Source organism: Globicephala melas, chromosome 13 (assembly GCF_963455315.2).
Source record: "Globicephala melas chromosome 13, mGloMel1.2, whole genome shotgun sequence".
Classification (NCBI taxonomy): domain Eukaryota; kingdom Metazoa; phylum Chordata; class Mammalia; order Artiodactyla; family Delphinidae; genus Globicephala; species Globicephala melas.
Window position 1 is genome coordinate 16,237,216 of NC_083326.1, and position 14,358 is coordinate 16,251,573.

Consider the following 14,358-nt stretch of genomic DNA (forward strand, 5'->3'; position numbering starts at 1 on the left):
TGTTACTATAATGCAATATATATACATTATAGGAGTAAAATGGGGACAGGTTTGTGGTTCCCAGTTCCTTCCCTTGGCATGCAAAAGGTCTGCTTAGCCAAGGGTCATGTTGTAAACCTGAAGTAAACAAGCCTTTAATCTTTACCTAGAGAGCACAGAAGTCAACTTTTCTAAGTTGAAGTGTTCAAAGGAATATAAAACATTACCACACATCCTTGGCAGGATCAAAACAACGCATTTCACAGGATTTTGACTTAGACCCCTCTTCCTAACTGAAACCGTATCATCATACGGCAGTGCTGCTACCTACGGTCTGGGGGAGATCATCCTGTATGTCTGTTAAAAATAAACAACTCACAGAGCATCTTTCATGTCTTAGCTCACGGAATGCACTGAAGCACAGAGGTAAGCAGAACCTAACAAAACAGAATGAACATATAACAAAAGGAAAAGCAAATCTGAATTCCAACCCTGCTTACAATTACTGTGCAGGCAGGAGAAAGCAGACTAGGAACGAGTTGCCTAAAGAAGAGTCATTCACACTACAAGGGCTCTAGGGGCTGAAAGAAAGAGCTAAAGGAGAATTATCTAAAATCACAGATTTGCAGGCATATGAGGCTTTATTTTGCGGACCCGAAGCCCGTTTTGTCTGGTGAGAGAGAGCAGCCTGAAACTGTCTCAGACTGCCAGTCCCCCAGCCTGTTAGAGAAGCACTGCTGCCACCTCCTGCTCTTTCTCAGTAATGTTGCCAAAGGAAATCGGCCCACGAAGCTCTGCCGGCTGGAATAGTTATTTATTCACCCTTTGTTTAAGCACAGCATTTTTTTGACGCTGGGATTCTGACCTCAAATTTAATAAAAGATGTGACTTGCATCTCAACTCTAGCCATTAACAATGCACAAGGAGAAGCCTAGAACCCAATCTTTAAAATGGAACTTGTGGTTTTGTTTTTAAAAACAAAGTCATTTCTATTCTGCAGGTGTAATTAGGACAGCACTCATGAACATGGACCGAGAAGCCAAAGAATACTATGAAGTGATTATCCAAGCCAAGGACATGGGAGGGCAGCTTGGCGGATTAGCTGGGACCACAACGGTCAACATCACCCTCTCAGATGTCAATGATAACCCACCCCGCTTTCCCCAGAGTGAGTACCTAACCAGTGAGAGTATAGGTCTCAAGCCAGAGGGATGCAGCTGTGACAGCGGTGAAAGAGAAAGGCCTGAGTCCCTCTTTGAGTTCAATTTTTCATGGATTCCTTTCTGACATTTATCATGCAATTCTCACATAATTATTTCCCTTCTAGATACCAACTTCCCATAGCACTAAACCAGTGTTTAAACTCTTTTTTTCTTGATTGCCATGCCCTGACCACTCCCCATAAAATTAAATATTAAGCAGTAAGACTTTGTTGGGTAGGGCTGAACTTTAGAGAGCCACAAACCATTGTAATATATAATAAGTATCTAAGATTTTTTCACCTCTCCCCAACAAGAATCGATTTTTGCCCCCTAGGGGGCAATACTGCCCTTGTTGAGAATGCATGCAGGGAAACTATGCCACAGCTGGAGGTGAACATAGTGACCCATCTGACCACCTTCACCAATCAATTCACAAGCAGGTACCAAGCACCTGCTCTGTAAGGGCCCCGGGCATGAGGGGCACAAGATGACTGAAACCCAGTCTCTGCCCCTGTGAAGCTTAAAGTCCACTTGGGGAGTACATACTCAATACTCATCAAAAGTTAACCAGGAAGCAGCATTTGCTGTGCCACTTGGTTACTGTAGAATGAAGCCTTCACAAGAAACCAAGATGAGTAAAGGCTTAATAAAAGGAAGAGAGCTCAGCAGGGGACTGAAGAATATAAAGGATTCAAATAGGAAGAAAGGAAAACATTCCAGAAGGGGGAAGCTATTCATTCAAAAAATATTTGCTTTGGGCAACATTCTAGATATGGGATATAAAGACCTAGAAATAAAGCTGCAAATGTAATTTTATGTTCAAAGATCCCTAAAATGAAGACCTGCTCTTCAGTGTTTCAAATTTGTTATATTTCTAACGGAAGTCACTGCAAAGTTTTTGAGCAAGTGAGAGACATAAAGGAAGGCTAATATGATAGCCGCGTACAGCACTGGTTGCTAGGGGTGGAGACTAGAAGCAGGAGAGTCTGTTAGAAGGCTTTTAGAGTGGTCCAGATTTGAACTGATAAGGATGTAAGGAAACAGCAGAAGGGGTGGAATGGGGCAAATAAGAAAACTTGGATTTCTGTCTCTTGATTTCTTGGCTAAGGGAAGATGGAATCAAAGATGACAGTGATGTTCTAAGTCTGGGTGACAGGGAGAAGAATTGTACTACTGATAGAAACAGAGGATACATAATGGAACTAGTGGCAGGGAAGGAGGAAGACAAATTCCAATTTGAATATGAAGTGACAGCAGGACAATCAGATTGAAGGTCCTTAAGGAAGGTGGAATATAGAGCTATGACTGTGGAATGGAGCCCAGGAACAGAGATGTGAATTTGAGAAGCAGATGCCTAAAAGGGAGCAGTTGGAGAAGTGAGAGCAGCAGACACAACTCCAGGTGAAAGACTTAACCAGGGGGAATCAGGTTAAACAACAACAACAACTAAACTAAAAACCAGACCATCAGCTGAATAGCTACATTTTGAGTCAGTCAAACCAAGTAAGCCATCTATTTTATCTATGTAAACAGAGGAAGAGAACTCAAATATTTACATACAACTGGTATCCATAAAGTCCCCATGAGATTTCGTGAAACTAAAAGACAGTATATTAAATATTTCACAAGTGGTACAAATAAGTAGGTTACTAAGTTGATTGGTTCTACAAATCAGAATAGTAGTGCATCATGAAAACAGTTTATGAAATGCCATATGGATTGGCTTCTTAATTGCTTTGCTGACCCCGTGGGTTTCATCTTTATTATTTCATGAATGGCTCACACTGTGCACACTGTAGACTACAGATTCTTGAACATCCTTGATCCTATCTGGCTTTGTAATTTGACACTAGACAGTATCTCTGAGGCATAAAGGGAAGAACGAAGTTATTACACAGCTCACAGTATGTAGATCTGGACATATTGCAGGGAAGTTGTATGTTACCTACCAGGGCTCTTGGCCTCCTTAATCAATAGAAATTGATCAGAGGCCAGGCAAGAAATTCAGGCAAGGCTTTACTGGGGACTCGCAGCAGTGGCGAGTGAGAACAACAGTTTCCCTTGCTTGCTCCCTGCGCGGGGGCGAGCTCACTCCTTATATGGGTTGAGGGTAGGGGTGTGTCCAGGGGTCGGGACAGAGGGGTGGCTGGGGAGGTCTGCCCACCACTTAGGTGGTGTTGTGTGCAGGGGGCAGGCGCAGTACCCTGCTTTTGCTCTGGGCCCTTCAAAAGTGGCAGTGGGTTTTTTGGTCTCTTTGTATCTTTTGTCCAGAATTTGCCCCAACTGTGCATGCACCCAGTTATTTTTAGTCTCATATAGCTTCTCTGTCTTTTGTTGCTGGAGGAGAGGTGTGTCCAGGTGCAAGCACTGCAGCCCTGCAGCAAAAGGGCCCAGGTCCCAGCCTGTCTCAATATCACCCCAAACACGGCAGCTTCACAGAAGCATAACACAATACAGTGATAACTGGGGGTTTTAGTCCTGCCCCACAAGGCAACACCTTAACACCATTTTAAAGCACACATTTTGAGTCGTCATTTTTTTTAAATAATGAAGAACCTAGAATAGAGTGGAAACACAGACTATGTTGCACGGAAGACAAAATGGAAATGTATAAAAGTAATCTCTGTGTCTCTAAACATTGTTCACACATTATCTCTGCTTCCTCTAAAATAGTCATTATTGGGCTTCCCTGGTGGCGCAGTGGTTGAGAGTCTGCCTGCCGATGCAGGGGACACGGGTTCGTGCCCCGGTCTGGGAAGATCCCACATGCTGCGGAGCAGCTGGGCCTGTGAGCCATGGCCGCTGAGCCTGCTCGTCCGGAGCCTGTGCTCCGCAACGGGAGAGGCCACAACAGTGAGAGGCCCGCATACCGCAAAAAAAAAGAAAAAAAGTAAAATAGTCATTATTTTTGGGCTTATAAAAAATTTTCTTTATCTCACCATTAATTATTTCTCTTATTTGCTAAAACTAAGTTTAAATGATCTCATTATTCCATAACCTACCTTGGATAAACTCTTAGGCATTATTAATCTTCTGATTCTTCATTCTAGGAATCCCACTTTCCTTCTTTTTCACAAATATTATCATAACTGATTAGGTGTCAACACAATGACACACCTACTATTTTATATTGAACAAGCTCAGTCACCTTTAATTGAACCAAATATAAGGGAATGTAAAAACCTCAGACTATTTATTTCTAATATAATGCATTATGTGTAGAAATTATATGTTTGTTTCAACACAGAACATAGAGCTTTCCTGGAGAAAATTATTTGTTTTTCCCAAACGTGTTCTGCAATAGAAAGTCTAATCCATCAACAACTTTGGAAGTGAATGTAAAGAGATCATGAAATCCAAGTGCCTCCAGTTTAGTACAGACATTAGCAATTTCCTGGCTCACGCTGGCAAAGAACAGTCATCATTTCTCCTCCTGTGCAGGGGAGGGTGCTGTGAGCTGGCTGGGTGCTGTCAGCCTCCCCAAATCTTTGTGAGACTCAAGCCATCACATCCCAGACTTCCCAGGTTCACATCCCCACAGCTTGCAATGCATATTAGAATCAGAGAGGCCATGTACATATTGAAAATGTGATTGTTTAATATTTAGTTATTCACATTATGACTGACAAAATAATGAAGAATGTCAAAAAGTTCAGCCCCAGAGAATGTAAGTTAATGAAAATACTACTTCGTGGAGACAAAAATGAACTGAATTAGTGAATTCAGGATATCAAGTTGAAAAGGAGAACATTACTGGCTCTGAGTTTCTTACATATGTGAGAACTCTATGGGCATTCTATTATGGAAAAGAGAACAAGAAGCATCAGAGATCTGTCCATGAAGAAGCTGCCAATGGGCAGTCCCAGGTGCATGGACAGATTGAAGCTGGTGGAGTTTGTTCTCCATGGCTGGTCCTCCTTTGTAGATCACTGGTCTCCATTAAATTTGGGCAGGTGGTCATAGAGAGAGGCATTCAGCATCATGGCCAGGCTACAAAGGAAAATGTGGGCATTTGAAACGTGAACAGAGTAAATACATACTTTGTGACCACAATGTTTTTTCTATTTTTCTCAGAAGTAATTAACATTTGGGGAAATGGTTCATTAGGAAGAAAAGATTGGAAAGCAAGGTACTGATACTTCCTACCACTCTGAAGGTAGATTCACTGAGATAAGAAATATTTTTGCTTTTGTCCTGTCCTACTCCTAGGATTATGATCAAGGTATTTTGGCACCTACTTATCAAACATCCAGTACAGGCTATGACCCAATAACATTTACTCAGCCTCTTTGGATCTCAGTTTTTTCATCTGTAAAACTCGAGTGTTAACTTTTGGACCATGAAAAAGATGTTTTGCACAGCATGGTGGACATGATGTGATACGGAAGAGGCTTTTTTTTGGTAGTAACAGATTACAAAAAATGCATGTTCTAACTCTTCTTCACAGAACATTATCAGATGAGTGTGTTGGAATCAGCTCCAGTTAGCTCTACTGTGGGAAGGGTGTTTGCCAAGGACTTGGATGAAGGAATTAATGCAGAGATGAAGTACACTATTGTGGATGGAGATGGTGCAGATGCATTCGACATTAACACAGATCCCAATTTCCAAGTCGGCATCATAACTGTGAAGAAGGTAATCAAACTCCTTTTTCCAAATCATTTCAATGGAGGCTTTGAATGTGTATGAAATATTAGTAAGGACTGTTATATTATTGATACGTATTGCTTCAAATCCTCTGATACACTTTCCTATCATTAAGAAAAAAGCCTCTTACTCCTTTTGTTTACATGTGAACACTGGCTGTGTCATCATTTTACAGAAAGGGTACCAAGTCATGATAAAAATGTATTATAAATATGTCACTTCTAGCTAACTACTTAGCCACTTTAAAGAACTGCTGTAGCTTAATTCCCTAATGATGTTAATGACCAATATCTGCATTTGAATAACCTCACTTTTACCACAGTATACCATAAACAACAATAAAGCAAGCTATACTATTATTATTAATCAATAAATAACACGCAGGGATTTTTAAATTGCTACTTAAAGACCTAAAGATGCTAATCAGACTTGGAAAGGCTTTATCAAACACACCTGCTGAGTGATGTTACCACTTGGAACTCCTTCATAGTAAGGAGTTATAATAAGTTAATAAGTTTTCATAGTGAGTTAATAAGTTTTCTGAATGTAAGCTATCGATTCTGTGGCATAAAGCTCATATGGACATACTCAGCTGAAAGATAAAACCTAAAAATAATTGAAGTTTTAACATCCTAATAAATATATCTGATAAAATACATTAATTCAAAAAAGTATTGATTTCATCTTCCTTCTCCTCTATTTCAAATACAACTTAAAACCCAAGATATCTTAAATTATTTCTTCAACAAAGATTTGTTGAGTGCCTACCTATGTGCCAGGCACTGTTCTAGGCATTTAATGTAGAGAGTAAGTAAAACAACTGAAAACCTCTGCCCTCTTGACGTTTACTCTAGTAAGGGGAAGAAGACAATCAAAAATAGCAAGTAGGGCTTCCCTGGTAGCGCAGTGGTTGAGAGTCTGCCTGCCGATGCAGGGGACACGGGTTCGTGCCCCGGTCCAGGAGGATCACACATGCCACAGAGCGGCTAGGCCCATGAGCCATGGCCGCTGAGCCTGCGCGTCCGGAGCCTGTGCTCCACAACGGGAGAGGCCACAACAGTGACAGGCCCGCGTATCACAGGAAAAAAAAAAAAGCAAGTAAGTCAATAAAGTTGTATATTAGAAAGTGATAAGTGCTATGTGGGAGGGGGTGTAAAATAGAACAAAGCAAGATCAGAAGAGCCAACATGACTTCAAATTTAATTGCATGCTTGTGACTGGCCTCACACAGAAGTCACATTTATGCAAAGACTTGAAATGGGCAGAGTCACAGCACAGAGTTGGGCAGGCTGACAGTGCACAACCCTCGGAGGAGCCCTGTAAATGACTTTCAGTGAGAACCATAAATGGCAGCCCTATAAACGAGGGAATGGACTGGAAATACTGAGGAAAGTGTTCCAGACAAAGGAACAGCCAGTGCAACGACCCTGAGGTGGGACTCTGCCTGGCTTGTTTCAAGAACAGCAAGGGGGTTTATAAGGCTGGAGAGGGAGACCAGAAGGAGATGAGGTCAGAAAAGTAACAAGGGAGACAGATTGTGTTAGGACCTTGTAGGCAGATTAAGGACTTTGGGTTTTAATCTGACTAAAGTGGAGAACTGAAGGATTTTAACAGATGTGTGACATCACTGGACTTTTATTATGAAATAATTACTGTGTATGCTGTGTTGAGAAAAGGCCATAAGGGGGCAAGAATGGAAACAGGGAGACCAGCTGAAAGGCTATTGCAATAATCAAGGTAAGAGATGATGATGGCTTGGTCTACAGTATTGGGAATGGATGTGGTGAGAACTGGTCAGAATCTGAATATATTTTGAAAGTAGAACCAACAGGATTTCCTAACAAATTGGATGAAGATATGAAAGAAAAAGAGGAGTCGGTTGAGCAACAAAAAGAATAGAGATGGCACTAAGTGATATGGGGAAATACTGGCATTCAGTTCTGAGCATGTTACGTTTGCAATGTCTATCAGACACCCAAGTGGAGATGTATAGCAGTTGTTGGTTATAGGAGTCTGGAATTTGGAGAAGAGTTCTGGACTGAAAATTTGAGAGTCATAAATGGTACTTAAAGCAAGTAAAAAATAATAATATTCCAAGGGATCCAGCATAGATGGAGAAGAGGGCAGTGAAATAAATCCTGTGGCAGCCCAACGTGACAAGGTCAGGGAGAACAAAAACAAGCAAGGAGACTGAGGAGGAGAGCCCAGGGAGGCAGAAGGAAGATCAGGAGAGTGTGGTGTCCTGGAAGGTGTAAAGAAACTGTTTCCAAGAGAAGAGAGTGACTGCTGTAAGTGCTGCTGTGATAAGTGCTGCTAAAGGTCATATTAAAACACTGAAAATTAATCACAGATTTTAAGAACAGGGAGGTCATTGATGACCTTGACAAAAGCAACAAAGTCATAACTTAGAATGTGGCACAAGTTAATGTGTCAATAATAACTTTATTCTATGCTGTTCCATAGAGCTGAATTAACACTGCTTTAGAAAGGAAGAAGGGAAGAGTTCACATGTTTGTCCTTATTTATTTAAGGTGCAATCACGTACAGCAAAAGAACAGATATATCCAGCATTCCTCCAACCAGAAATCTTTATAACCAGCACACAATGACCTCAAAACAGTGCAAAATGCTGACATTAGCTTTGGAACCATCATATAAATCTGGATGTAATTTAAATATTGCAGTTTACTTTACTCATATTCTTTGAGAACTAATAATACTTTATAAAAGGTGACTAGAATAATAATACCAAGTTGTTGTATGACATAAGATTAAGAACACTCCCCTATTATGTGGCATGTCTCAAGCTAAAAATTAATAATACATTGCCTATCATGACTGGTAACTATAAACGAGGTAAAAGCTCAGAGTTTGGGATAATTATTATCTCTTTAATGCAAAGATTATCTTTAAAGAATTAAGCAATCAGAAGAAGAGCTTTTGAGGTTCTCAATATATTTTAAATTTTATTTTATATCTTAAATAGTATATAATTCTAAATAATAAAATATTAATTTGTCAAATTATTAGAATATATCTTAGACCTTACTATAAGCCATTAATTTAAAAAATATTAACTATTATAATTTTGTATATGATGAGATTGGTTAGGGTGGTATGGCCATAGACTGTATCTGAAAGGAACCTCAAAATGTCGTTTCTCCAGCTCCCTTACCAGGAAAAAAGATTAAGCCTCATAAGACAGAACACTGTCTTTCACTGTCATTGCTAAAACTATATCCATGTCTAATCAAAACATGTATCAACTTTGCCAAGGTCATTTGGATTTCTCTTCTGAACCTATGAGGTGCCAGAAAATGGAATTAAAAGAGAGGTCAATAAGTTGAGTAGATGGACAAGTCAAATACAATAAATACTTTAGAGGCTATTGACTGCTCAATCTATACCTTTGGAACAACATTCACTCAGATGCTTGATCCACACCCATCCTCCTACTTTGTCATTAATAATGTCATGTAAAATTGAAAGAAATGTTCTGCTTTTGATTTATTTCCCTTAGGCCTATTATTTGTCTAAAAAAGCACACACTTTTTCAAAAAGAGAAATCAAGTTGAATTGATAGAATTGGGTCTTCATAAAACCACACTGATTACTACCCAGTACTTTGGGTCTTTTTTGGCTTTTAAGTAATCAATCAATTGATTTTCAGTCTCTTAATTTAAATGCTTTTCAAAGATAACTTGAAACATACAATTTTCAGAATGTTCTTTATTCTATATGAGCATGATCTTACGTCTTCAGCATGTCTTCCATCTTCCAGCATACCATAAACAATTGTTTCAAGTCCACTCTCCTCTTAGGCAGGCCACAAAGCAGAAAACTTTTGAATTTCATCAAACCTAAGGTGCCATGAATTCTCATCACTGTTTTATTTTTAATTTTTTTAACATCTTTATTGGAGTATAATTGCTTTGCAATGGTGTATTAGTTTCTGCTATATAACAAAGTGAATAGGCTATACGTATACATATATCCCCATATACCCTCCCTCTTGCATCTCCCTCCCAATCTTCCTATCCCACCCCTCTAGGTGGTCACAATGCACCCAGCTGATCTCCCTGTGCTATGCGGCTGCTTCCCACTAGCTATCTATTTTACATTTGGTAGTGTATGTATGTCCATGCCCCTCTCTCACTTCGTCCCAGCTTACCCTTCCCCCTCCCCATGTCCCCAAGTCCATTCTCTACATCTGCATCTTTATTCCTCTCTTGCCCCTAGGTTCTTCAGAACCACTTGGGTTTTTTTGTAGATTCCATGTGTATCTGTTAGCATATGGTATTTGTTTTTCTCTTTCTGACTTACTTCACTCTGTGTGAAAGACTCTAGGTCCATCCACCTCACTACAAATAACTCAATTTCATTTCTTTTTTTATGGCAAAGTAACAGTCCATTGTATATACATGCCACATCTTCTTTATCCATTCATCTGTCAATGGACACTTAGGTTGCTTCCATCCCCTGGTTATTGTAAATAGTGCTGCAATGAACACTGTGGTACATGGCTCTTTTTGAATTGTGCTTTTCTCCAGGTATATTCCCAGTAGTAAGATTGCTGGGTCATATGGTAGTTCTATTTTTAGTTTTTTCAGGAACCTCCATACTGTTCTCCCTAGTGGCTGTACCAATTTACATTCCCACCAACAGTGCAAGAGGGTTCCCATTTCTCCACACCCTCTCCAGGATTTATTGTTTATAGATTTTTTGATGATGGCCATTCTGACTGGTATGAGGTGATACCTCACTGTAGTTTTGATTTGCATTTCTCTAATGATTAGTCATGTTGAGCATCCTTTCATATGTTTGCTGGAAATCTGTTTATCTTCTTTGAACAAATGTCTATTTAGGTCTTCTGCTCATTTTTGGATTGGGTTGTTTTCTTTGATATTGAGCTGCATGAGCTGCTTGTATATTTTGAAGATTAATCCTTTGTCAGTTGCTTCATTTGCAAATATTTTCTCCCATTCTAAGGGTTCTCTTTTTGTCTTGTTTATGCTTTCCTTTGCTTTTAAGTTTAAGCTTTTAAGATTCATTAGGTCCTATTTGTTTATTTTTACTTTTATTTCCATTTCTCTAGGAGGTGGGTCAAAAAGGATCTTGCTGTGATTTATGTCATGGAGTGTTCTGCCTATGTTTTCCTCTAAGAGTTTTATAGTGTCTGGCCTTACATATAGGTCTTTAACCCACTTTGAGTTTATTTTTGTGTATGGTGTTAGGGAGTGTTCTAATTTCATTCTTTTACATGTAGCTGTCCAGTTTTCCCAGCACCACTTATTGAAGAGGCTGTCTTTTCTCCATTGTATATTCTTGCCTCCTTTATCAAAGGTAAGGTGATCATATGTGCGTGGGTTTATCTCTGGGCTTTCTATCCTGTTCCACTGGTCTATATTTCTGTTTTTGTGCCAGTAACATACTGTCTTGATTACTGTAACTTTGTAGTATAGTCTGAATTCCAGGAGTCTGATTCCTCCAGCTCCATTTTTCTTAAGATTGCTTTGGCTATTAGTAGTCTTTTGTGTTTCCATACAAACTGTAAAATTTTTTGTTCCAGTTCTGGGAAAAATGCCACTGGTAGTTTGATACGGATTGCATTGAATATGTAGATTGCTTTGGGTAATATAGTTATTTTCACAGTGCTGATTCTTCCAATCAAAGAACATGGTATATCTCTCCATCTTTCTGTATCATCTTTAATTTCCTTCATCAGTATCTTATAGTTTTCTGCATACAGGAATTTTGTCTCCTTAGGTAGGCTTATTCCTAGGTGTTTTATTCTTTTTGTTGCAATGGTAAATAGGAGTGTTTCCTTAATTTCTCTTTCACATTTTTCATCATTAGTGTATAGGAATGCAAGAGAATTCTGTGCATTAATTTTGTATCCGGCTACTTTACCAAATTCACTTATTAGCTCTAGTAGTTTTCTGGTAGCATCTTTAGGATCCTCTATGTGTAGTATCACATCATCTGCAAACAGTGACAGCTTTACTTCTTCTTTTCTGATTTGGATTCCTTTTATTTCTTTTTCTTCTCTGATTGCTGTGGCTAAAACCTCCAAAACTATGTTGAATAACAGCGGTGAGAGTGGGTAACCTTGTCTTGTTCCTGATTTTAGTGGAAATGGTTTCAGTTTTTCACCATTGAGAATGATGTTGGCTGTGGGTTTGTCATATATGGTCTTTATTATGTTGAAGTAAGTTTCCGCTATGCCTACTCTCTGGAGGGATTTTATCATAAATGGGTGTTGAGTTTTGTCAAAAGCTTTTTCTGCATCTATTGAGATGATCATATGGTTTTTATTCGTCAATTTGTTAATATAGTGTATTACATTGACTGATTTGCATATACTGTAGAATCCATGCATTCCTGGAATAAACTCCACTTGATCATGGTGTATGATCCGTTTAATGTGCTGTTGGATTCTGTTTGCTAGTATTTCGCTGAGGATTTTTGCATCTATGTTCATCAGTGGTATGGGCCTGTAGTTTTCTTTTTTTGTGACATCTTTCTCTGGTTTTGGTATCAGGGTGATGGTGGCCTCATAGAATGAGTTTGGGAGTGTTCCTCCCTCTACTATATTTTGGAGGAGTTTGAGAAGGATAGATGTTAGCTCTTCTCTAAATGTTTGATAGAATCTGCTTGTGAAGCCATCTGCTCCTGGGCTTTTTTTGTTGGAAGATTTTTGATCACAGTTTCAATTTCAGTGCTTGTGATTGGTCTGTTTATATTTTCTATTTCTTCCTGGTTCAGTCTCAGACGGTTGCGCTTTTCTAAGAATTTGTCCTTTTCTTCCAGGTTGTCCATTTTATTGTCATATAGTTGCTTGTAGAAATCTCTCATGTTCCTTTGTATTTCTACAGTGTCAGTTGTTACTTCTTCTGTTTCATTCTATTGAGTCTTTTCCCTTTTTCCTTGATGAGTCTGGCTAACGGTTTATCAATTTTGTTTACCTTCTCAAAGAACCAGCTTTTAGTTTTATTGTTGCTATCATTTCCTCCATTTCCTTTTCATTTATTTCTGATCTGATCTTTATGATTTCTTTCCTTCTGCTAACTTCGGGTTTTTTTTGTTCTTCTTCCTCCAGTTGCTTTAGGTGTCAGTTTAGGTTGTTTATTTGAGTTTTTTTCTTATTTCTTGAGATGGGATTGTATTGCTATGAACTTCCATCTTAGAACTGCTTTTTCTGCATCCCATAGGTTTGGGGTCATCGTGTTTTCATGGTCATTTGTTTCTAGGTATTTTTTGATTTCCTCTTTGATTTCTTCAGTGATCTCTTGGTTATTCAGTAGTGTACTGTTTAGCCTCCAATGTGTTTGCATGTTTTACACATTTTTTCCTGTAATTGATATCTCCTCTTATAGCGTTGTGGTAAGAAAAGATACTTGGTACGATTTCAATTTTCTTAAATTTCCCAAGGCTTGATTTGTGAACCAAGATACGATCTACCCTGGAGAACATCCCATGAGCACTTGAGAAGAAAGTGTATTCTGTTGTTTTTGGATGAAATGTCCTATAAATATCAATTAAATCCATCTTGTTTAATGTGTAATTTTAAGCTTGTGTTTCCTTATTTATTTTCATTTTGGATGATCTGTCCGTTGGTGATAGTGGGGTGTTAAAGTCCCCTACTAAGACTGTATTACTGTCAATTTCCCCTTTTATGGCTGATACCATTTGCCTTATGTATTGAGGTGCTCCTATGTAGGGTGCATAAATATTTACAGTTGTTATATCTTCTTCTTGGATTGACCCCTTGATCATTATGTGGTGTCCTGCTTTGTCTCTTGTAACAAACAATTTTTATTTTAAAGACTATTTTGTTTGATATGAGAATTGCTACTCCAGCTTTCTTTTGATTTCCATTTGCATGCAATATCTTTTTCCATCCCCTTACTTTCAGTCTGTATGTGTCTCTAGGTCTGAAGTTGGTCTGTTGTAGACAGCATATATACGGGTCTTGTTTTTGTATCCATTCAGCCAGTCTATGTCTTTTGGTTGGAGCATTTAATCCATTTACATTTAAGGTAATTCTCATTATGTATGTTCCTATTACCATTTTCTTAATTGTTTTGGGTTTGTTATTGTAGGTCTTTTCCTTTTCTTGTGTTTCCTTCCCAGAGAAGTTCCTTTAGCATTTGTTGTAAAGCTGGTTTGGTGGCGCAGAATTCTCTTTGTCTGTAAAGCTTTTAATTTTTCCATCAAACCTGAATGAGATCCTTGCTGGGTAGAGTAATCTTGGTTGTAGGTTTTTCCCTTTCATCACTATAAATATGTCCTGCCACTCCTTTCTGGCTTGCAGAGTTTCTGCTGGAAGATCAGCTGTTAACCTCATGGGGATTCCCTTGTATGTTACTTGTTGCTTTTCCCTTGCTGCTTTTAATATTTTTTCTTTGTATTTAATTTCTGATAGTTTGATTAATATGTGTCTTGGCGTGGTTCTCCTTGGATTTATCCTTTATGGGACTCTGAACTTCCCGGACTTGATTGACTATTTCCTTTCCCATATTAGGGAAGT

The 14,358-nt window shown here is 38.8% G+C and overlaps 1 protein-coding gene across 1 annotated transcript in view; it reads left to right on the top strand.

The window, feature by feature from the left end:
• Positions 1 to 14,358, top strand: part of CDH20 (cadherin 20) — a 206,187-nt gene that overhangs the window by 154,181 nt on the left and 37,648 nt on the right. The window contains exons 5-6 of the mRNA XM_030868088.2: positions 980 to 1,147; positions 5,629 to 5,816. Coding sequence (XP_030723948.1) covers positions 980 to 1,147; positions 5,629 to 5,816 — 356 coding nt within the window. The remainder of the gene's footprint in view (positions 1 to 979; positions 1,148 to 5,628; positions 5,817 to 14,358) is intronic.